Genomic DNA, 24,584 nt, shown 5'->3' with positions numbered 1-24,584 from the left:
GTGGTTCATAAGATCACTTAGAAATTGTAAGTAAATGATTAATAAACTATTTAAATGTGCATTCATACATCTTTTTATTCAGACATATAGTAATAGTTACTTATAGTGTTAATAAATGGTTTATTAACATGTATTTCTACTGTAATTCAGGGTTAATTCATGTATTTATAAAACATGTAGTTGTTAGTTAAATATTTTTGTGAGCTCATCTACAGTAAAGGACTATTTATGCCTTGTAAAGCTTTTACAAATGAGATTTAAAGGCTGTTAATATTTATATGTTCTGTATCACTGTGTTGTGTTTGTTTCCGTTTTTTGTTTAGAAGATAACTGAGCCTTTAAATATCCTTTACATATAAATAAATAAATGTAATATAAATAAATGCTTTACAAGGCATAACTAGACTCACTTTAGATAAGCTCACATAAATAGTTAACTGACCACTACTAAATGCTTTATAACTACCTGAATTTACTACATTTCTTGTGATCTTATGAAACACTGGCAACTCCTAAATAACTGGTTTGTAAGTAATGCTATACTTCATTGAGAAATGATAAATTGATCATGAATAAAGTATGAAAATACAATTATTAAACACATTGTAGATATGCTTTTAAATCAAGAATAAAGCATTTATATCTGTATTCATAAACTGCTTATTACTGTCTATTAATACTTTATAAATTATGAATTATCTGTTTACTAATGCTTAATTAATGATTAATAATGTGCAGTTATTATAAAGTGATAACCATAAAATATCTAAAACAAATAAATTGTTATTAATCAATTGCATAAAAGCAACATGAACTAATATAAAATATAAACGAATAGCAGGAGCAAGTGTATGCAGAGTTTCTATTTAGGCTATAACACGTGTTTGAAATTTGCATGCTCACGTTTCCTCTCATTATAACACACAAATTGTACACATTATGAAATTTTAATTATGCATATATTTATTGTGTTATAACAGAGATTTGTGAGATTACATGAACTGTCTGAGTTGTCTTTTAGAGATTATAAATGCAGTGCTCTTTGCTTGCATTCTGCCAAACCATGCATGCAGTAGCCGCTTGCTTTAGTTAAAAATAGCAGTGTTCTGTGAATGTTGATGCTTTAATAATAAATGTAATAAATTTTATACATTTTTATCGAGAGCGTGTATGCTGGGATTTCATAAATTTCATAGAGAAAAAGTAATGTAACTAGTAATGTAACTAAGTAATGTTACTTTTGAACTTTTAAAAGGAGTCATCAGTATTCAGTAATTTGACTACATTTTCAGAGTAATTTGCCCAACACTGTCTATAACTAATATTTCTAACAGAAATAAATAAGAATGATAATTCTCTTTAGGCATTATAGCTCATCTCAAACTCCAGCTTCCAGTCTAACTTTTATGATAAGAAACATAGTTCGTTATTTAGCGTTCCATTCACGTTATGACTGTACTATTAAAATTTCCATGAGTTCGCTCTGCAGTCCCCATAATAAGCAGTCCACAGACCTCTCTCTATCCCCCAGACTCCAGACATTCTGACATTTTTTGTATTCTTTTTATTCTAATAATTACCAACATTAGCAAGGGGCCTGATAATATCAATTGTACTTGTCAGTGAGTAGAATGTGACACAATTAAAAATGAAAAATAGCCAATCAATACTTTCAATCATTTACAAAGGCCAAATATGTACAGAACACAGCATAAATAGACCTTTATCAAAAAGGGGATCAAACTGGATCTGACAAGTACATAAATAAATGCAAACATAAAAAAATAATTTAGTATTAATAAATATTTAATAATATATATATATATTAGGGGTGTAACGATACGCGTATTCGTATTGAACCGTTCGGTACGACGCTTTCGGTTCGGTACGCGGTACGCATTATGTATACCGAACGGTTCGTTGGAGTAATTAATTATATTTGAAAAAAAAAAAAAAAAAGAGAGAGAAAGAAATATAATGATATGCGTTCAACAAGGTAGCCCAATAACCCAAACAACGTAACAGGCAACGCCCCTGACACTCCCGAAGAAGAAAAAAACACCATCTTATATGTTTATGTTAGGCTACTCAGCAGGCGCTCGCTCACTCAGTACGCGCTGAAGGCTCGTTGCAAAATAGCCAATGCGTTTAACAGACTAGAAATGAGAAGATCCTCCAATAACCAACAGGTCTGGTGTTTGGGTGCACTTTGGATTCCCTTTAAGCTATAATGGTGATGGCTAGAGAGTGGTGGATAAAAAAACAATGGTATGTCGCATCTGCAACATGACAGAGTACACCAGCGGGATTACAAAAAAAAAAAAAAAAAAAACCAGCGGGAATATCTGGGATATATGCGTCAGTACTATCTGGGAAAAGACGAAAAAAAGGAGAAACATGCACGCAGCAAACTATCCCTGCAGCATTTAGACACTATAGCTTACAGGGAATCCAACCCAAACACCAGACCTGTTGGTTATTTTAGGATCTTATATTTCTGGTCTGTTAAATGCATTAGACATTTTGCAACGAGCCTTCAGCGCGTGCTGAGTGAGCGAGCGCCTTAGGGGCCGTTCACATATCGTGCCTAAAAACGCATGGAAAACGCTAAGCGCGTCTTTCTCCTCCTTTCCAAAGCGCTTGGGCAGAAGCGCTCATGAGGCGTCTGTTTTCGCTAAGCAACAATGACGTGCTCTCTCCATGAGACGCGGAAATTTCAGCGAAGGATAAATGGATTTGCAGCTCTAAAAATCGCTTGCAGTAGCTCTGCTACTGAATTTATTTCAAAATTGCAATCCATATACAACTATGATCAGCTGTTCCTTCATCTTGGCTGAGCTCTCAACGTTGTTACGGGAAAGGATGAAGCTGATTGGTTGGTTCTTGTCACATGACCCGCGGTGCGCTTGCGGCATTCTGAAAAGTTGAGATGTTTTTACATTTTGCTGTATCTAAAACGTATCGAACCGAACCGAACCGTGACATCAGTGTATCGTATCGAACCGAACCGTGAATTTTGTGAACCGTTACACCCCTAATATATATATATATATATATATATATATATATATATATATATATATATATATATATATATATATATATATATTTTTTTTTTTTTTAAGTGTAGCATAAGTGGTACAACTCCAGTTGTGTGACAAAGACTGTACTTAAAAAGAAAATCTGGTAACCCTACACTTTGGGTGCTAAGACTCATTTTCTCTTTTCTCTTTTTTGCCTCCTCAATCCTCTCGTTCGTCTCTGTCCGCTCTCTCAGTTTACATCTGCTCCACATTACACCAGAAGGCTCCCTGTCAATTCATTTCAAGCTCATCTGCACAGCTTTCTGAAAAAGCCTCTGTCTTGCCATGGATAAGCTGAATCACTTTACCTGCAGGGCCTTTCCACACCTGCATAAAAATCACACAAATCCAGACAAAAACTACAAACCCTGGGAAATCACATGAATGAAAAAAATGCTGCCATAAGTACTGTTGTAACTGCATTGCAAATGCTCCATTTTCACTATATCTGCCTAATAATAACTGCAGTCTTACAGTGACTCAGCTATATATGAATCATTTATATAATTCATATTATTAACTTATTAACCTATTATATTAAATGTAATAATTTGTGTGTGTATATATATATATATATATATACAGTATTGTTCAAAATAATAGCAGTACAATGTGACTAACCAGAATAATCAAGGTTTTTAGTATATTTTTTATTGCTACGTGGCAAACAAGTTACCAGTAGGTTCAGTAGATTGTCAGAAAACAAATGAGACCCAGCATTCATGATATGCACGCTCTTAAGGCTGTGCAATTGGGCAATTAGTTGAAAGGGGTGTGTTCAAAAAAATAGCAGTGTCTACCTTTGACTGTACAAACTCAAAACTATTTTGTACAAACATTTTTTTTTCTGGGATTTAGCAATCCTGTGAATCACTAAACTAATATTTAGTTGTATGACCACAGTTTTTTAAAACTGCTTGACATCTGTGTGGCATGGAGTCAACCAACTTGTGGCACCTCTCAGCTGTTATTCCACTCCATGATTCTTTAACAACATTCCACAATTCATTCACATTTCTTGGTTTTGCTTCAGAAACAGCATTTTTGATATCACCCCACAAGTTCTCAATTGGATTAAGGTCTGGAGATTAGGCTGGCCACTCCATAACATTAATTTTGTTGGTTTGGAACCAAGACTTTGCCCGTTTACTAGTGTGTTTTGGGTCATTGTCTTGTTGAAACAACCATTTCAAGGGCATGTCCTCTTCAGCATAGGGCAACATGACCTCTTCAAGTATTTTAACATATGCAAACTGATCCATGATCCCTGGTATGCGATAAATAGGCCCAACACCATAGTAGGAGAAACATGCCCATATCATGATGCTTGCACCTCCATGCTTCACTGTCTTCACTGTGTACTGTGGCTTGAATTCAGAGTTTGGGGGTCGTCTCACAAACTGCCTGTGGCCCTTGGACCCAAAAAGAACAATTTTACTCTCATCAGTCCACAAAATGTTCCTCCATTTCTCTTTAGGCCAGTTGATGTGTTCTTTGGCAAATTGTAACCTCTTCTGCACATGCCTTTTTTTTAACAGAGGGACTTTGCGGGGGATTCTTGAAAATAGATTAGCTTCGCACAGACGTCTTCTAACTGTCACAGTACTTACAGGTAACTCCAGACTGTCTTTGATCATCCTGGAGGTGATCATTGGCTGAGCCTTTGCCATTCTGGTTATTCTTCTATCCATTTTGATGGTTGTCTTCCGTTTTCTTCCACGTCTCTATGGTTTTGCTCTCCATTTTAAGGCATTGGAGATCATTTTAGCTGAACAGCCTATCATTTTTTGCACCTCTTTATAGGTTTTCCCCTCTCTAATCAACTTTTTAATCAAAGTACGCTGTTCTTCTGAACAATGTCTTGAACGACCCATTTTCCTCAGCTTTCAAATGCATGTTCAACAAGTGTTGGCTTTATCCTTAAATAGGGGCCACCTGATTCACACCTGTTTCTTCACAAAATTGATGACCTCAGTGATTGAATGCCACACTGCTATTTTTTTGAACACACCCCTTTCAACTAATTCAACTAATTGCCCAATTGCACAGCCTTAAGAGCGTGCATATCATGAATGCTGGGTCTCATTTGTTTTCTGAGAATCTACTGAACCTACTGGTAACTTGTTTGCCACGTAGCAATAAAAAAATATACGAAAAACCTTGATTATTCTGGTTAGTCACATTGTACTGCTATTATTTTGAACAATACTGTATATATATATATATATATATATATATATATATATATATATATATATATATATATATATATATATATATAGTATATATATATATAAAACATAGAATTATTATAAATATTAAAATGACATCAATGACATATATGTTAAAAAATAGTCTTAAAAAGCACTTAAAATCTTGTCAAGACCTTCACCTTCCTATCCATTCAGCTGTGCTTTTTTAACACAAGAATTGAATCGTTCAGGCAACCAACCCACTTACTAGTCTATTTTGAAATTATTAACTCTTGACACTGTCTAAGAAAAAAAATGCAAGAAAATGTAAATGTGTGCAGTGTGTTTAGAATTATGAAAACTAGCATCTAACACATACAGTCACCTCACTGTCATATCCATATCGGAACAATAACATTCTGAATAAGGAACGGATTTGCCTTTTTCCTCATTCAGTGTTCACACTTCACATTAAGTCAATATAAATGCATCAAGCCAATAATGCCAATACCAATGCTCAGAGAGCAAAGACCAGGATAAGGGATAGAAGGATCATGTTATTAGTGGAATATAGAAAGATTTTTTCGAAATGCCAATATGCTAGAGAGCACAGTGTAGATAATGAGTCAGCATTACAGCCTCAATGCTGGAAAGCCAAACCAAAGCGGTGTTTGCACATAATAGGACAATATTTCTTGAGTAACCCATCATACGTCTTCCTCTGGCCTCAAATCAAGCCAAGACTGTACTTGATCTCTGGTAGAATTGGCAGGCTTGCCTCAATGCAAATCCCAAAAGTAACATGCTCCTATGGCTCACATAATACAATGAAACTTGGCTGACCTCAGCACGCTGTAACCAGTTACAGATGAGATCTAAACCAGATGTTTACCTGGTGAGCTATAAAGCAAACATCAGCTGCTCGGAGAACATCTTGTTAGGATCCTACATGATGATTATTTTCCATAAACATATCAAATTCACTCATATTTTGAGGATTAGTGCTGATGTTCAGGGTTTGGAAACAATTTAACATGTTTCGACAGCCATTTGAATGTCCCAAGAGGCCTCTGGAGGACTTAAACATACAACGAAACAACTGAAGGAACATGAAGGCGGTGTAAAACCAGATATGAAAGTGACGTGACATACAGCCAAGTATGGTGACCCATACTCAGAATTTGTGCTCTACATTTAACCCATCCAAAGTGTAGACACACAGCAGTGGGCAGCCATTTACACTGTGGCGCAGTTGGGGGTACAGTGCCTTGCTCAAGGGCACCTCAATCATGATATACTGACACTGTACATTCACTCCCACCACCTACAATCCCTGCTGGTACGAGACTCGAACCCGAAACCTTTGGGTTGCAAGACCAACTCTCTAACAATTAGGCCATGACTTCCCCAATATCTGGAGTTGACTGGATGGGAATATTCCTGCAGCAATGCTTTTAGAAAGCCTTCCCTAACTGTTTTGGCAGACTGATGAACTGAACCCATTTTGAGGTATGGGGGCAAATTCATCTTCATCTCAACCTCAAAAATATTCAAACAGACTGGCATAATAATTACTGATATGTATCTATTTATAAAGATCTATTTATATTTGTATTTGGTAAATAATAACTTGATTACTGATTTTGTCATTTTATATTTAAGTGGCACTCCCAGTCCAGGTAATCCAACTCAGCAATTATAACCACTTCTCAAAACCTCCCAGTAATTTCATAGCTGAAGTTTGACTGACAGGTGAAGCAGACTTACCTGAGTCTCTTGTAGTACTGCTTGACCTTCTCCAGGGATCCAGCATTGATTTGGGCCTGATATTCTTCCACTGACACATTTTCTCGGTAATAATATCCCTCCATGCTCTCCAAAGCTGTAGAAAGATTTTGTGAAGCTCTGGAATTTTCTCATACGTTTAACTGTGTATTAGTTACTTTATTGTTTTTAAAAAGTTAAGGGAGGTAGCTAGCTTAATTTTTAGCTTTTTTGGCTATGCTTCAGGCTAACTGTGTCCATTCAAACACATCGTACCCTGGGTGAACAGGACGGGGTAAATTTTGAAGCTACCGCCATATCTTAGTCTCTGGGGTAACTGCTGGAAGTAGAATGCCTCTAGGTAGAAACAGACTTTCAAAGCCTGCCGTGTGCCCTCAACTTGGTATGAGATGGGCATGTCTGGAGAAAAAGAAACAAAGCCATCAACAGAATGGAGTCAGAGGGTTTATGAATAAAATATTTCATACCAACACTCTGGTTCCAAGTGACTATTTGAATACTTACGTTAAAGTGGTTATATGATGTGATTAAAAAATTTCTCTTTGGAGTGTTACAAGCTCTTGGTGTTTATAGAAGATCTGTAAAGTTGCAAAGACTAAAGTCTCAAATCCAAAGAGATATTCTTTATAAAATTAAAGAGTCAACAGCTCGTTCTAAGATGCCCCCACATGTCTACATCACGATGTGGGAAGATTTGCATAACATCGCCCAAATGTTCATGCAAAGAAAGAAGGCGCAACTTTTATCCTCGCTGTTGCAGCCAGCGCCATGTTGTGGAGACGCTGTGTGTTTCGTTGTGAAAGCTAAACTACTTCGTTTGGTCTTCCAAAAGAGGACACAACTAGAAATCAGTGGTTAAGTTTTATCTACAACACTGTTCCAGAACAGTTCAAACCAAATATTCAGATGTGTGTAGCACATTTTATGGAGGACGTGGACTGTTTCCTGAACAGTAGCCTACAATGGTTCTATGCACAAAGGCTGTTTCTATAAAGTGGGGCAATTCCAACTTTGCAAGGACAGTCTGGTGCTTCTGACTCATAGCCTGCAAGTATGTTTCCATATCTAAAGAATTTGCCACTGATGATTCAAACGTGAGTTTTGAGCAGTGTAGAGTAGCACTTGTTGATTGTCGTTTCTCAGATCACAAATGCAGACATGGTTATATGTTTACGCAGTGGCGATACAGTGTAAGGTCAATCTAATCAAAGGATTAAAATCCTTTGATTCTAAAATCATTGGGTTTCGCTGTTAAGCAAACGGTCATATTAACAGAAGTCATAAAAAATACTGATCCGGCTAAAAACGTGAATGACGTCAGGCGCTTTTTCTGCTTGGAGTTGCTCAGTAGCTCAGAGCGCTCCTGCAAAAACGCAAGGCACACAGGGCGCATAAACGGCACACAGAAAGCTCACTGCAAACCAAAACAATTTAAAAAAGGCGCCTCTCACTGCAAAAAAACACATTCTATGTGATTGGGGCCTCAGTCATTATAATCAGTAATTATGTTCCCACTGAATGCAACAAATGCCTTGTTTTTAATGGGTTTTATTGTATTTGTCTCGTCGTGCCGGCACACACGGCATCACAGTATGTTAAGGGGCGTAACATTTATTTCACACGCTTGAGGAATTTGGCAAATCACAACGCACTGGATAGCTGGCCAATCAGAGCACACCTCTCTTCTCAGAACAATGTGCTTTGCAAAAATCTACATGTTTCAGAAAGGCAGGGCATAGAGAAGAAACAATAATGTACACTAGATGGAAAATAATGTGTTTTTAGAACCTTAAACCACATAAACACATTTCATTACACCAAATACACAAAATAATGTTCTTTTTAGCAACGTCATATGACCCCTTTAAGAAAACAAACACTGACACTATTTTAAATACATTTGGCTGAGACATACATTTGTAAATGTAATAACAAAAATACTGTAAATTTTTTTTATTTTGTACTGATATAATCATGACAGATTTTTTTGTGTTACATAATGCAAAGACAAAAACTTGGAAACATTCTGTAAACATTCTAGTAAAATTAGTTTTAAAATTATGCTGAAAAAGTTCAAAATCCTATTCAAACAGGAGATGTTTCTTCAAAGAGAACTTACTAGCAACAAGAGGCTCGCCTTCAAACTGCCGGAAGAAGAATGTGACCTTCTCCAGGTCTATAAGAGCAACTTGTGTGTCTTCTAGCATGGCCTGCTCATCCGTCTAAAGAAAAAATTACAATACAAAAGTACAAAACCATTACTAAACTACATGTGTTTAATGAAAAAAATGTGTTGAAGTCCTGATAGCATGAGTGAAATACACAAAAAACTGAAACTGGTGTGCTTTAGTATAGATACAAGTATAGATACAAATAGTTCTGCCCGCACACACACAGTACACCCATGGCTGCAGATGAGACCATCCACATACAAATCTGAACAAGTCTGGTGTGAGAATCGAGGGACCACTCCTCACACATCTGAAAACGACTCCTCTGCCTGATACGTGGGCCGACTCTCTCAAAGATCCCCATGTGCCAGATGCCACAATCCTTTCATCTGGGGGCCTACAAAGCTGCCAAGCGTTATCATGTCAAGAAATTACCTCCGGGTTGCTCGCTGCCGCCTGCTCTCCCTCCCCAGAGTGTGTTCGGGGGTGGAGGGGGAAGAGCGGCAGTGCTGTGGAGATAAGACTAAAGTCTCAAACGCTGGGAATCTTCATTTTACATGTGGGTTCATCCTCTGTGGAAGCTCAGCCTGACTGATTTTGCTGACTACATGCTTGACATACATCATCCAAACCTCTTGCTGTTTTCATTTATATTCTCTTAATAAATAAATAAAAATAGAGAATGCTCACTATTAGATCCTCTGGTGTGAATGTGTGCTTTCAGAATGAGAGTTTAAACTGCTGATAAAAACATCACAATAATCTACAAGTAACTCACACCACTCCGGTCCATCACTTAATGAAGTTAAAGGCTGTGTTTCTAAGACACGAATCCGTCATCAAGGCTTTTAACTTTAAACCATCACTTCTGGTCAAAATAGGAGTCCGTAATCCATAATAACACTTCTTCCTGTGAAAAAGTCAATCCCCTATCTGCTTTGGACTGTGTTCACTTGTAAACAGTGCCCGGTCTAAGCATATTTCTCTCCTGATTTAGACAGGCAGTTGAGAGAGCAATATAATGAATCAAAGACTTGTATTTTATCTGATTACGCGTGGATTATTGTGATGTTGTATCAGCTCATTTTGATGGCACCCATTCACAGCTGAGGATTCATTTGTGAGCAAGTGATGTAATGCTAAATTTCTCCAAACCTGAGTAAATGTTCAGCAAACGTTCATGTTTGGGTGAACTATTCCTTTAAATAAGAACAGCTCTTCTCGGCAGAGAAATATTCACATTTCAACTTTTTTGGGTGCAAAAAAAAATTTCACATAAAGAACCACCCCTGGAAGGCAAACAAAGAAACATAATCCTCTGGCCTCAATCACGGCCAGGTGAAACCTGATCTCAAGCTGAAGCCAAAGAGAGAAACACTTTACAAGACATGATAATCCTGCATTATCCCTCGGTCTGTCGGGATGCCCATAGATTGTGGAAATTGCCGTCGTTGTGGGAAAACACATGGCTACAGTCATCAATTCAATAAGAAAGCAAACTCCACTGAGTCCCAACACACAGACGTGGATCTGACCTTGCGGCTGATTGCAGTAAACAAAAAGCAGATGTAATCTGCAGGGAGGAGGACAAACAAAATAAGAAAGTTGCTCAGGGATGCTGTCGGTCTCTTCACACATTTTTCTGTTAAATGAAGAGTTATCTTGCTCATTAAAGGCACAGTATAATGGACTTTAGATCAGACGTTAAGTAGCAGCTATTCTGTGTACTGAACCTCAAAGCCATTATAAGAAATTATCACCACACCCATGATGCATCATCCTGTTAAGTGTAAAGTTAGTGTTTTTTTAATTGCAAAAAAAAAAGCTTTAAAATAAAGCTAAACAAATTGCTAGCAAATTCTTCTTAATAAGAAATGTTATATATTTTTTTATTATTATTATTTATTGATCACGTCTTATATATTATTTGCCAGCATTTTACAATTTATATTTAACGTTTGATATTTTATTTCATTTTATTAAATTGTATTTCACATGCTACGGCTCGTGACATGCCTAACAACACTTCTCAGCCTGACAAAATAACTAAAACACTTGGTCTCTCGTGGCTCATTGCTTTAACAACTGCATCTTTACAGGCCATCCATCACAAACACAGAACACCATTACGATGAATCCAAGAAGGATGTGATAAATCCTACTGAGCTGTGGGATACTGGCCAGATCGAGCAGGATTTTGACAATCATTCGAGTGCCATACATGACCCTCGATCCAAATATATCTGACCTAAAGGAGGATGTCAGACTAGAAAGGCTTATTTCAAGCCCAGTGACCGTGGCAGGTACTCACCAAGTTGGGGGAGAGCAGAGATTGGAAATGCAGCAGAAGACCGGCCGAGGAGATCTGCTCCAGCCAGCGGCGACTGGCTTCTTGACTTTCACTCTCAGCGCCGAGAGCTTGATTTAGCACGGCCAACAACTGCTCTGAGAAAGAGCAAACCGCTGCCACCAGACTCTGACTAAACACCATATCCCTCCTCAACTGAATCTCTGAGTCTGAGAGAGAGAAAGAGAGAGAGAGAGTTACATTTGCATAATATGAGCAAGACTATGCAGTTAGCTTAGTTGTTTTGAATGACATGAAGAAGAGTAAATGATGGAGTGGACATCTATGGGTGACACTCTCTCAATAAAATACCCTCTTAATAAAACTTCTTCAGTCTCCATATTATGTTTAGTGTTCAAAGCCTAAAATCAAAACAAAAGAATGCCATCAAATGATCTAAAGACACATTCGTACTTCCCAGTGAACTCAAAACACATTAGACGCCATTATGAAAGGCTGCTCTCTTTCTTCAGCCAAATGTATTTAGCTGCATCTTCTAGTCATAACCTTTTATTTTTTATAAAATTATATTTCCTTAATGGGATTACAGGAGTTTCTGAGGGCTCTTTTCATGAGGATCATTTTTCTCAGAGGATGCTGGACTGCTGTTGCAGGAGTGAGAGAAATGCTGTGTGGAGAAATTCTCAACTGAGTGTAATTTATTCAGGGTGACCTCAAAAGACTGCCTACTGTTTGGTGTGACAGATTACAGCATATAATGAATGAGTGTGAACAATGGAAAGACCGAAAATGAGGCGTTCCTTATTCGTCATGTATATTTATAGCATTTAAATAATATGAGTAAGCAAATTTGGTTGAATCGACACTCACCTGTGTATTGCAGAAGGACTAAGAGTAGCCGTGTTTTCACCTCTAAAGGAAAAAGACAAACATAAAAAGCAACATCAATCACAAAATAATTTCATCAAAAAAATCTGGTAAATATCTTAAAATTTGTATTTACTGCAGAAATATGGATAATCTGGATTTACTGCATTTAACATCTGATTGAATGGAGTACAGAAGGTACAGATAAAATTAAATTAAATTAAATTAAATTAAATTAAATTAAATTAAATTAAATTAAATTAAATTAAATTAAATTAAATTAAATTAAATTAAATTAAATTAAATTAAATTAAATTAAAATAAATTAAATTAAATAGAATTAAATTAAATTAAATTAAACACCCAGAAGTGGCACAACTATATAGTGAATATGACACTGAATATTGTAAATCTTAATATCTTTCGCTATAATAACAAATGTGGTGTATTTGATTTTGAAACCACTGACCTTCCGCAAACTTGGCGATGGTGTGTGTGAGAGCCTGAATGCTGCAGGGCAGGTTCCACGGATCCTGCTTGACATGAAGCCTCAGTTTCTTGGTGCAGCTGAGCTTAGGCTCCATGTCCTGATGAAACTCTGCCCAAAAACAATCACAGGATCACTGGAGTCCAACGTACAGGATCAAACATGGCCAGCACAAATAGACAACTAGTGGTACACATTTATGCAACACGCAAAACGTGTGGAGTGGGATCAGTAGGGTCGAGTGTTGTAAAAAAAATAAAAAATGATATATAGCTCCAATGCCCTTACAGTAGATGGCTCTGGCCGTAAAAGGTGTCAACACTTGTTACCATGGTGATGATAAAAAGATATGGTGCAGTGACAAACACATATGCCATTTCTCACACACACCTATCCGCTTCCTTCTGCGTCCAGGGAAAAAGAGGGTGGGTGAAATGGTCTTACATCATTCGATTGGTCTCAGTGATTATATCATAATTTCCTTTGAGCCCTCTGTGGTAATGTAGAACATTTTCAGGAATCGACCACACACACAGTAAAAACACGTCTACTATGAAGACAAACAGTTGTAATAATAACAACAATAATAATAATAATCAATATATATTGTTTATTTAACAGTCATTTATTTATTTTTATTATAATTGTTTATTAATATTAAATTTACTTTTATCCAAAGCGACTTACAGTGCATTCAGGCTAAAAATTTTTACCTAACATGTATTCCCTGGGAACCGAACTCACAACCTTGCGCTCATAACGCGATGCTCTACCACTTGAGCCACAGGAACACCTATTATTATTATTATTATTATTATTATTATTATTATTATTATTATTATTATTATTATTATTATTGTTTCTGCTGCTATTCATTTTTTTATGTATTTATTTCCCTGGTTGTGTTAAAGGTTAAAAGTACCAAAATATAATTTAAAATATAAATTAATACATTTAAAAAATGTAAAAAATCTATTAGTCAAGGAGTCACAAAAATAATTTGAATAATTTTTCACTAGCTCTATATTAAGCATCTCAATTTCTAATTCTCAAATCCCATTTTCTCACCTGCATGCAACAGCTTAAATAAACAAATCAAATGCACAGGCACACAAGTTATCAACTGTTAAAACCATGTGGATTCCATACTAATCTGCTCATCTCCTTACAACAGCAGAGGAGCAACATTCTGTGGAGGTATAAAGCTAGATTCAGACCACACACACAGACAGAGCAGACTTTCGCTGACTCATCACTTCATTTAAGATTTATTTCCCAGACAAAGCCTATCCTGCTTTCACATATCACAAGAACAATGCCTACTGTTATTATTAACCTACCACATGACCTTGAGCCACATCCTGTGTGAATCTGTGCCTTTGGGATAAACTTTATTATCATATAAACCAGGGACTCAGGAGTTCCTGCACATTGCATTATTGTATTTGTTTCTACTGTCAACACACTAAGCTTCATACCTGGAGCTGTTTATCTATTTCAGGCTCCTTAGTTGAAACATTTTAATGTTTAAAGGGATTAAATAATTCAGGCAAATAAGGGTGAAACTCATTTGAAAGTGAGCATCACTATGTCCCACTCATTCAGGAGTGCACTTCACATGAGAACTCAGCGTTTAGCACTATACAAATGTAATTAAAATGTATTTCAGTGTAATGTTGTTAATGAAATAAAATAAAATGCAAAAACAATTAAATATACAAAAAATGAAATAAAGATAAAAAATAAATACAAAAGTTAAGTTAAGTTAAGCTAAGCTAAGTTAAGCTAAGTTTAGTTAAGCTAAGTTTAGTTAAGTTTAGTTTAGTTTAGTTCAGTTCAATTCAATTCAATTCAATTCAATTCAATTCAATTCAATTCAATTTTGTATGAGATGTTTATATAAGAGATATTTCTTTCCGATAAGCTTTGGATTTATGCGATCAATTAAATGGGCTTTTTTTAAATGGACTACTCTACGAGTAGTGTCCTTTTCAAGGGTACAAAACCGTCACAAAATCTAGAATGAGACAGAGGAAGTGACCCAGACAATCTCCAATGTCCTAGTGTCCTCAGATCAGAGAGAGGAAGCGTCCTAGACTATCTCTAGTAGTCTGGTGTTCTTTATCTGTCCCAGATAAAACGAATCATACAGATTTGATTAAGATGATTTGTAGTAAAGGACAAAGCTGAGGTTGGAGCAGTCAGTCACTGAAACCTCAACACCGCTCAGAGGAAACCCCTACCTTTAGCCACACTTCCTTTTGCCAACAACCCTTTAGACATGAAATACAGGCCCAGATTTATGTCACTCCTTTTCACCCTCTTCCTTCTCTCTCTGGCAAACACATAACTGTCTTGACAATGAGACATTTCAGAGCGGCAGTACCAGAAAAGTTTGAAAATCAATTGTCAGAGATCCCTGGAGATCATAATCTCATAGACATGTATAGTTTATGAGTTTCAGCACGTTGAGAGAAGCACACACAATTTAAGTCTGACTTAAGTTATGCAACCCTTAACAAAAAGTGCATTGAGCCATGAAAGTCACTTTAATGAATATTGTCTGTATGAATAAGACTGTGCCGACAGGAATAAAACACAATTTAATTAACACCTTGAATACCTTGAAGTCCTCGTCCCGGAGTGAAACACTTGGTCTGTTCAAAGGCTCGTGTCACAGTTGCTCCTTTCAACAAACTGGTGATGGACTCCACCTGAAAATGAGATCAGCACCAAAACATCCTTGGAAATCAGTCTTTAATTAGCTGACTAAGCAAATGGACAAACTCAAGAGTACGTGTATTTCGGTATTTCAAAATTCAAAAAAATAAAGTGCACTTGGAGGCAATCTTCACAAAAAAAAAACAAAAGCCCCCTTAAACTCCCACCCCATCAGCCGGAAAACATTTGTGCTGCATGTGGACTGGGAGTGTTGTGCTCCCGGAAACCTGTGTGCTATAAACCAAACAGCAGCCAAAGATAAAGTGAGCGGGACATTCTCCATTTTACTGGTGATTGAGACATCCTTGTTAAAAAGTGTGGAGACAAAACAGATTGATCTCTGGGAGGAAGTGACCATGTCCATGATGCATTATTTGAGGGGCTTCAGCCTGTTTTTAGGTGTCAAAGAAGTCAAAGAAGAAGCTAAGTCTTCTTAGGAAAAGATTGGATTGCAAAACCACTCATTTAATCAAACTGCAAATTTATTTTTTTCAAATGAAAATATTTAAATAATAAATAACTTTTTTTATTTGTTTATATTGATATTTATTTTATATTACTTTTTTATTTTAATTTGATTATTTATTACATATTTAGATAATTATAAATTACAATATGAAATATTATTACATAATTATTTAATGTTAAAATAATTATGTTTTTTATTATTATATAAATGGGTAGTTGGCATAACATTAAGTGATTTGCTATATATGTTAAACTATTTTAAACAATGTTTTTATCATTTAATAAATGCTATTCTTATGACACTATATTAATAGATAACATTTTCACTGCCATACCATTTAAAGGAGCAGTAAAAAAAAATAAAAAAAAATAAATAAATAAATAACCTTACAGACAAAAATATTCAATTCCTAAATTGTTAGCAAGGAATTCATTCTTAATTTATTGACTCAACAAATCTTTATTATTCATTATCAATTACTAAGGAATTAGGTATCAAAAAAGAACAATTAACAAAATTGTATTGCAAGGGGATTTAATTAAATTAATGGATAGATCAGCTAACGTTAATTTATACTACTTTGAAGATTTTTAACTTGAAAAGTATATATAGAAATTTGTATATTAGAATATACAGAAAATCAGTTATTATTATTATTATTCACATTTATATACACAAATATGGATAAAATATTTAAGCTATTCTGACTTAAATGGTCAAAGTTCACATGAACAAATGCATGTGGATGTAAAGTTTGACTGCAAACACACACCTGACTGAACAGATGCTCCAGGAAGCCGTGTAGCTTCTTCTGTTTGTCGTGAGATATCCACACACTGGTTGGTACCTCGTCACCTGTATGTGATTGATTGTGTGTGTGTGTGTGTGTGTGTGTGTGTGTTTGTGTGGAGAGAGGGCAAGTGGTAATCATTAGAGGAAACAAACATTCAATACAGAGTCCTTAACACTTTTGCTTCATATTGCCATATCAATGCAAACAATTCTCTCCTCTCCTTCCATCTTTCCTGTCGTTCTCTTCCTCCATTTTTTCAGTAGTTAGCATCAAGTGGCCATCAGTTTGACAGACTCTGTATTTTGGCAGGTTCTGTTTGACTAAGTGGAAAATGTGTGCTTGATGTGCAGTGTGATGAGTCAAGAATCAGTCTGAATGGCATATTTGATTACAGTCATGGAGGATTTATCGGGGGGTGAACTGACAATAGTGTTGTGATGTAAGATGTGTGCAGGATGATGTCTGGTTGCATTACCTGAGTCCATCTCATCACTGTGGACGTAAGAGCTGCAGTGACTGCTGCAGATGCTGGTGAAGGACGCTATGGAGTTCCTGTTGCTGTTACAATCACTGGAAGAAATGAATGTGAATCCTAAGACATGACAGGATCACAATGTGCAGAAGCCATTCACATCTGTTAAGATCACAGCAAATTCTTCTGAATTTATTCATTTGTGTGTTCTGGTGCAAATAAAGCCAAAAACATACTCTATACTAACATAAATTATAACAAAAATGTCATCTTTCTCCACTGACAGCCACTCATAACTAACTAGCTGTGTATTCTGATTTTTTTTGCAATAAGCTTTTGAAAAAAGTCACTTATGCTCTTCAAGGCTGTATGTATTTGATAAAAAAAAACAAACAAACAGCAAAAACAGTAATATTGCAAACGATTTTCTAATTGCATTTATTTTGAAATGTAATTTATTCCTGCAATGGCAAAGCAGAATTTTCTTTAGTATCATATGATCCTTCAGAAATTGTTTTATTATGCTGATTTACAGGTCAAGAAACGTTTCTTTTTTTATAATGTTGAAAGTGCTGCTTAATATTTGTTTTTGTCGAAACCGTGAGTCATATTTTTTTTCAGGATTCCTTGATGAATAGAAAGTTCAAAAGAACAGCATTTACTTGAAATAGAAATTATATAGTGTATTTATTTTTGATCATTGTTTAAATTATTGAGTACAAAAAGCAATTTATACATGTAACTGCATATATATATATATTTTTTTTTTTTTTTGACAAATAATATTTATATTATTACATATATAATTGTTAACAAAGAATCTATTTTCCAAAAGAATTAAAAAACAAACCCACATAATTTAGAAAACTTCAGAAAAATATATTCCATAAAATATAACTGAAAACCTGACCTGAAAGAGGAAACTGACTTTAGAAGAGACTTTGTGGATGTTTCTTTGTGGCACTGGGGATGCAACACGTATTATGAACGGTTTTAAAACACTATGTTGTGTGAAATCAAGCAGATACCGAGAATCCTGGCAGACATGATGTTTTAGAGAAGACACTACATCTAACTGTAAAAGTTCTTTATGGCTACTGTAAAACACATTACCTATAGGAGTCCCTGTTGCTGATGGTGTCGTGACCCGAGTCCTCCTGCTCGTCTCCGGTGACATTAAAACACACTTTCTTCCCATTGCGTTCACTTTTCTCGCTCTCACTCTCAGCCGAAATGTAGCTCTCAGTGGGCTTCCCTCCAGACCCTGTGGGACGTGTGATAGAGGAAAGCAAACTGTGGGAAATACAGAAAGAAAGAGAGACAAGGAGAACCAGAGAAAGATTAATCACACATTAATCACACTGCAATCTATATGCAATAAAAGAGTCAGACTCTACACGTCCAGAAACACATTTACGACTCGCATAAACAGAGGGAAGGACACATCACCCCACGACTCTGTCCCAGTGAATTAGGGGTGGATAACACAACAAATACTAGCGGTTGAAAACACAATGGAAATAAGGCACAACAAATAAAATTAAATGAAATAAAATGCACAATTTATATCATTTATAAGAAAAAATGTATAAACATTGTTTTTAAAATATTTTGTTAATTACGGAGCCCCGCACATGACATGCAGGAAAAAAAATGGGCTAAATTGTGCGCACAATTTACTAATTGGTTCCCTCACTGTACTAAAACGTGGGAACGCAATAGCAAATAGAGGGAACGCAATAGTAATTCTGCGCACGTTTTAGTACATCGAGGGGACGAATTAATAAATTGTGCGCACAATTTATTTATTTTTTCTTGCCTGTCATGTGCAGGACTCTGTAGTTAATTTTACTTATTTATTGTCTGTATTAATCCTGTTGTTTGTGGATTATTTCCATTGTGTCATGGCTTGCTTTAGACTGTGCTAGGCTCATTTGTTTTATGTTTTATTTCTATTATGTTGTGGGTTCCTCTGTTCCACTGTGGCTTATTTCCTTTGTGTTGTGCATTTTTCCGTTACTTTCAACTTTATTTGTTTTTGTTGTGCTGTGCATCGATTTGTCTAGCTGTCACTTCCCAAACCCTAACATCTTGTAAGCCTAGCATGGTTTCATATTATATTTGGAACATTTCGAGAGGATCAGGCAAAGCGTGTCAGAGTTCTGAATGCGTGAGGATGTCCAGAGCCAAACAGAATCCCAACCTGTTTGCGCTTGGCTTCCAGACAACAACTCAAGGAAGTTAGAGGTCCTCAAAATATGGATAACATCAAAACATGCATATAAAGCTGTGTCAACAGTAAAAATGTCATTAGATTCTACTCCTAGAGGACGGCGAAGAAAATGTAGATGCTTATTCTCACACATGGGGACATTTAAGCCATATTTTCAGTCTGGTTTTGAGGCCCAGTCTCTCCACACATGAACATACTAGCATGTCAAACCTTGTTTGAGTTTCAGAAAACCCCTTCCATGTTCTTTTAAAGAGAACATTTTTGTGCAATACGTTCCCTTACAAGTGCAAACCTTACCTCTAATTCTCATCCTATTCTAACAGTAAACAAAACCTTGACAGAATCTCTTTCGACCCAAACCAATTCTGTGAGTGAGAAACTGAGGAATGTCTCTAGCGACACCTCGCTCGTGAGATTGCCCAAAGGCCTCTTCAGCTGCCCTAGTTCTCCAACTTTGCGGTTTATAACAATGTTCACTCCTGTCAAAGCAGACAGGTCGACACCATTGAGTCCCATTCTGTCACCATGGAAAAGAGCACCCAGCACCGTTATTGGCTGGAGCTTAATAAGAAAAGTGTGCACAGCATGGGGCCTTGAGGGGCACTGAGCATCAAAGTGAGAAGAAGTGGAGGAGGAGGGAAACAATGATGAGTCTGCAGGGGAGATCTTGGTTTGGGTCCATGGGTCTCTCTCTGCCTACAGTCCTTTATACATGAGTGCTTTCATGTGACATACTGTATAAGGCTCTTTACATGTATTTAATGTTGTGCAGCTGACTCAGCACTTTCAACTATAATCAGAATGTGACTTCTGGTCAAGTCACACTTTCAAACACAAAAGAGATCACTCTCTTCTAAAACAGATCTAAAACATCTGAGAAGACAGATTTGGAACATCTGCATTTAGGACAGTACAGAAATTGAGCCAAAAAGAGGAACAGAATGTAATATGGGTTTTATAGCACATGATTTATTTGGCTAAAATGTTCTTAAAAGCTGTCCAGAGAAGAGCTGCTTATGTGAACGCCACTTAAAGTCAGTTTTAAAACCTATTTGTGATGCATCTGGAATACAAATTATTTTTAAAAACAACACTAGGAGCATCTGTTAAGAAACAAGGATACATACATTTTAGGAAACTTATTTTAATCTGTGGGAAATCCTAAGTCCTATTACTAACTTAAATTGTTATGATTAAAATTAATTACATTTCAGGAATCTACATTTTAGGAGCTTAAAGGGGATGTCTAATGCTATTGCATATATTCTGACTTATTTACAATGCTAAAGAATTTGATTCTCATGTTAAACAAGGCCAAAGTCTCAAAAAACCAATTGGACGTTCAGGGTTCACAAAAATTTCAGATTTTTTTTTCAAGTATGTCCTTGTATGACCTCATAAAGGGTGGGATTCCTTGTTTGGACACTTCTCCCAGAGAACATGAACATCAACATGCTTCATTTTGGGGTTACGGAAGTTTTATTTATTTATTTCAAAGTAACAGCTTGCAGACGATCACTGTGCAAAAGCTTTGCATGCTTGAGACTATTTAGCTCCGCCCATGACACGCCTCCAGGAGAGAACTCGACTGTTTTCAGAGAGAATCAGTACAGCTCAAACTAAAGACTCTTCGGAGATATGAAGGATGCAGCACTACGCTATAGGTACTCAAGATTAACATGAGATTAGCAGAAATTGTGTGTGTTATGTCCACTTTATTATATATTTAAATTTCCACATTTTTAAACAATTGATTGACCCTTCCAGTCATTTGTGATTTACTGGATATTTCTTAATCACAATTTCTACTTAATAATATCTTATAGAGCATGTAACTACAGTAGTAAAATGTGGAATTTTGTAGGATTTTGTTAATTTACATGACCTTTCCAGGTACAGAAGTCATATTTAAAATGTTAACATTTTAATGTTTAAGTCATACAGGTTTGCAATGAAGGTGGTGATAAATAATAACAGAATTTTCAGACAGTAATACAGTAACAACAAACGCCAGGCCCAAGTCTTTCTGAACCACCCACTTCATAGCTCTTCATAAATTGCTTCTTTTAGTCTTTTCTTCAGCCTCAACATCTGTAGAGGTCAATGCTTTTCTTAATCACAGTGGAGTCAGAGGCTTCCGGACGCGGCTCCGGTGAGCTACTCGGATGCTATTTGCCCCATTATTACTGCATGATAGGGATGGCTGTCTGTCAACCGCCTCCAGGCAGCCATTACAGCACTCTCTCTTGCCCAGGGCTGTGAGGAAGGTCATTATCTCCCCACCAGATCAAGGACGGCCTTGCCAATAAGTACAATCATAGACCTTCAGCCAGCAATCGACACTGACAAGCATATGGCAGCAGCAGTGAAAGGTGCCGCCCCACCGCAGATCAAGACTAGCTGTAATTGCCATCATGTCCATCGAGAATCTGAGCAAGTGATGTCCGTGCAATGATGAAAATTAAAAGCCTGATAGAACATTAGATTTATTATTATTATTATTATTTAAACTATATTTGGTGTGAATAGAATTGGAAAGGAGAGAGGGAAAGAGAAAGAAAGAGAATCAGGAGCTCTGTAATGCAGTCTTGTTAGTCGCTTGTGCCACTCTGCAAATTAGTGAGAGTGACATTTACAGTTTTCTTTTTTAGTTCAGTGCTCTTGTAGCAATTTGTTTTTGTTATTTAATTTTTTTTTTTTCATATTTACATTTTGGAATAAGGGCCTCAGAGTGCCCCATTTCCTTCAAGGTGTTAATGGGCTTCCAAAAAAATAGCACACTTAATAAAATAATAATAATAAATCATTATTTATTTATTTATTTATTTATAATATTTACTGTCTAACCTCTTGATCGAGGTATGTTTACATATTCACTGCATCACTAATATTAGCCATGGTTGTTTTGCACCGAACACCTAAGTCATGATTTCGTTTTTCTGATTTCTTTCCACCCTTTCTGTGACTTTAAAAGCATGATAACCAGGTAGACCAGTTCATTCGAGGGTAGCCCACAAACAAAAGAATAAAGAGAATAATACATAAACCACAATGAAGGATCTCCTCCGATGAAAGATAATACTTTTCTAATAATCAAGCTCCCTTTGTGTTGAGTTATAGAGTTCTCTTGAAACAAAGGGCTGTTTAAAGTCTGTTTGCCTTTAAAGAGTTTTGATTCACTTCAAAACTTGTCTTTTTTGTCAGTTTAAGTATCAAATTTTTATGACCGGTGTTTTACTAAGCTGAAAAGGCAAGCTAGTATATATGCATGCATTGAACATTTTCATATGAAGAAACAAAGATGTTACCAAATAAAAATGTCATACTCGTGAATCTGGGTGGTGTAGGACTCCATCTCTTTGACGACAGTGGTGAGTTTTGTCAGCATTTTGTGATAGGCGTCCAGGGTGAGCAGTTCATCCTCCCGGAGCAGGAAGCGCAGACCGTGACCTTCTGCCCTGCTAAGACTGTGTCCTGATGGGGCGGCCATGCTTGTGATACTATGCTGGACATAAACCATGGGGTTCAGCTTGCCTGAAATCACACACCAGCAGAGAAAAGCTAATAGACATGACCTAAAACCCAATATTTATTTCATAGGTGTCTTTAAACTGGCCTTTGCTTTCTGTAATGCACAGTCTCGGCTTGTACATTACATTTAGGACTCTATATTCACTCACCCTGCTCTGAATTGCGGCCTCCTTTCTCTAGAGTGTTTTTCCTGTTGTCCAGCTGGACTCCGAAGGCACTTCCAAGAGAAGTAGTGGTCTTGGGATAAGACACCTCCATTACGTTGATGTGACAGTTGGTGGGGCAAAAGTCACTGCTGTGTAGAGGGGAAACCTTGCTCTTCGCCTGCTTGAATGTGGGCCAGGCCCTGTTCTTCAAAACCCGTGAAAACTGAAAGCAGAGAGGCATTAGTGTAAGTAGGCCAAGGGTCGAATGCTGAGAAAAATCGCTAAATGTGTGAGTAAAACTACTTAGCTAAATCAGCTGAACGCAAATGTTATCGTGCTGGAAGAACAGACAGACCAACTTAAAACCAGCTTGGCTATGTAAGAAGACCAGTAAGACCAGGCTAGGAGACCTTGTTAAGCCAGATAAGACTAGCAAACCACCTAAGGGTGGCTTAAAATGGGCTATTCAGCATGTCATTCATCAAGTGCATAGTCAGTTTGTACCCTCAATCACTGTTCTCCAGAAGGAACGTCCTTTTTACACATGTAGAAAATCAGTCATATAGGGGTCATTTATTTACAAAACAAGACTATTCATGAATAGATCCATATTGCACCTGAAATTATAACTATTTTAAACTGTTTGCATTCAAAGTAACAGCTTCAGGCACAGGAGAATGTAATTGATTCAGTGACAGGCTGACAAGACCTCAACGCTCCCATTGAGCAGGGATTTGAACCTTGCCTTTTTCCAACAATGACATAACGATTATGGTTGTGCTCATGAATAGCTGTGGTCACGGACTACTCTGGACGGTTTACAGCTGCTCTGAACACGTAGCCTCCCATTAGACTGGACTTCCCTCATTCCTGGCTAGCTTTGACAAACGGGGAGCTTCAGTGTCCGGCGTCCAGACCCTGCCAGACCTCTCACAGGGCCCTACTGAGAATGCAGCAGAAGGGAAATTATGCCACGGGATGGGATGTTTAGAGCTATTTAGACGTATTTTCCTTTTCTTGCTCTAAATAAGAGCAGCTGATGGAAATTGAAAATTACATTTTGCACAAGCCTGTTTCCCTTGGTACTGGCGGACTCAAATATTTCATCAATCAAGGCCAGCTGGTGTTAAAAAGGACAGGGTGGGACGGTTTCCTGTCCGGTAACCTAAATAGAAGTACTACAAGTCAAGCTAAGTTTTCTTAGCTGCAGCCATCTAAAGGCCACCAACTAGAGAAATGTATCAAGACACTGAAAATAGTTTTTAAAACATAAAATAAGATCCACCCCGCTAAAAACACCAGGATATATAGCATATAGTTTTGGAT

General features: G+C 36.7%; 1 protein-coding gene across 1 annotated transcript in view; it reads right to left on the bottom strand.

Annotated features, from left to right (window-relative positions):
* LOC113066033 (phosphatidylinositol 3,4,5-trisphosphate-dependent Rac exchanger 2 protein-like) overlaps window positions 1–24,584 on the bottom strand; it is a 103,721-nt gene that overhangs the window by 11,171 nt on the left and 67,966 nt on the right. The window contains exons 24-35 of the mRNA XM_026237612.1: window positions 23,262–23,481; window positions 22,908–23,115; window positions 18,462–18,641; window positions 17,352–17,446; window positions 16,856–16,938; window positions 15,517–15,607; window positions 12,876–13,004; window positions 12,410–12,451; window positions 11,543–11,748; window positions 9,180–9,282; window positions 7,316–7,459; window positions 7,043–7,157 (exon numbers count right to left, since the gene is read on the bottom strand). Coding sequence (XP_026093397.1) covers window positions 7,043–7,157; window positions 7,316–7,459; window positions 9,180–9,282; window positions 11,543–11,748; window positions 12,410–12,451; window positions 12,876–13,004; window positions 15,517–15,607; window positions 16,856–16,938; window positions 17,352–17,446; window positions 18,462–18,641; window positions 22,908–23,115; window positions 23,262–23,481 — 1,616 coding nt within the window. The remainder of the gene's footprint in view (window positions 1–7,042; window positions 7,158–7,315; window positions 7,460–9,179; window positions 9,283–11,542; window positions 11,749–12,409; window positions 12,452–12,875; window positions 13,005–15,516; window positions 15,608–16,855; window positions 16,939–17,351; window positions 17,447–18,461; window positions 18,642–22,907; window positions 23,116–23,261; window positions 23,482–24,584) is intronic.

This window comes from Carassius auratus, chromosome 49, assembly GCF_003368295.1.
Source record: "Carassius auratus strain Wakin chromosome 49, ASM336829v1, whole genome shotgun sequence".
Taxonomy (NCBI): domain Eukaryota; kingdom Metazoa; phylum Chordata; class Actinopteri; order Cypriniformes; family Cyprinidae; genus Carassius; species Carassius auratus.
The sequence above is the reverse complement of the archived record's forward strand: the minus strand, read 5'-3'. Positions and strand labels throughout refer to the sequence as shown.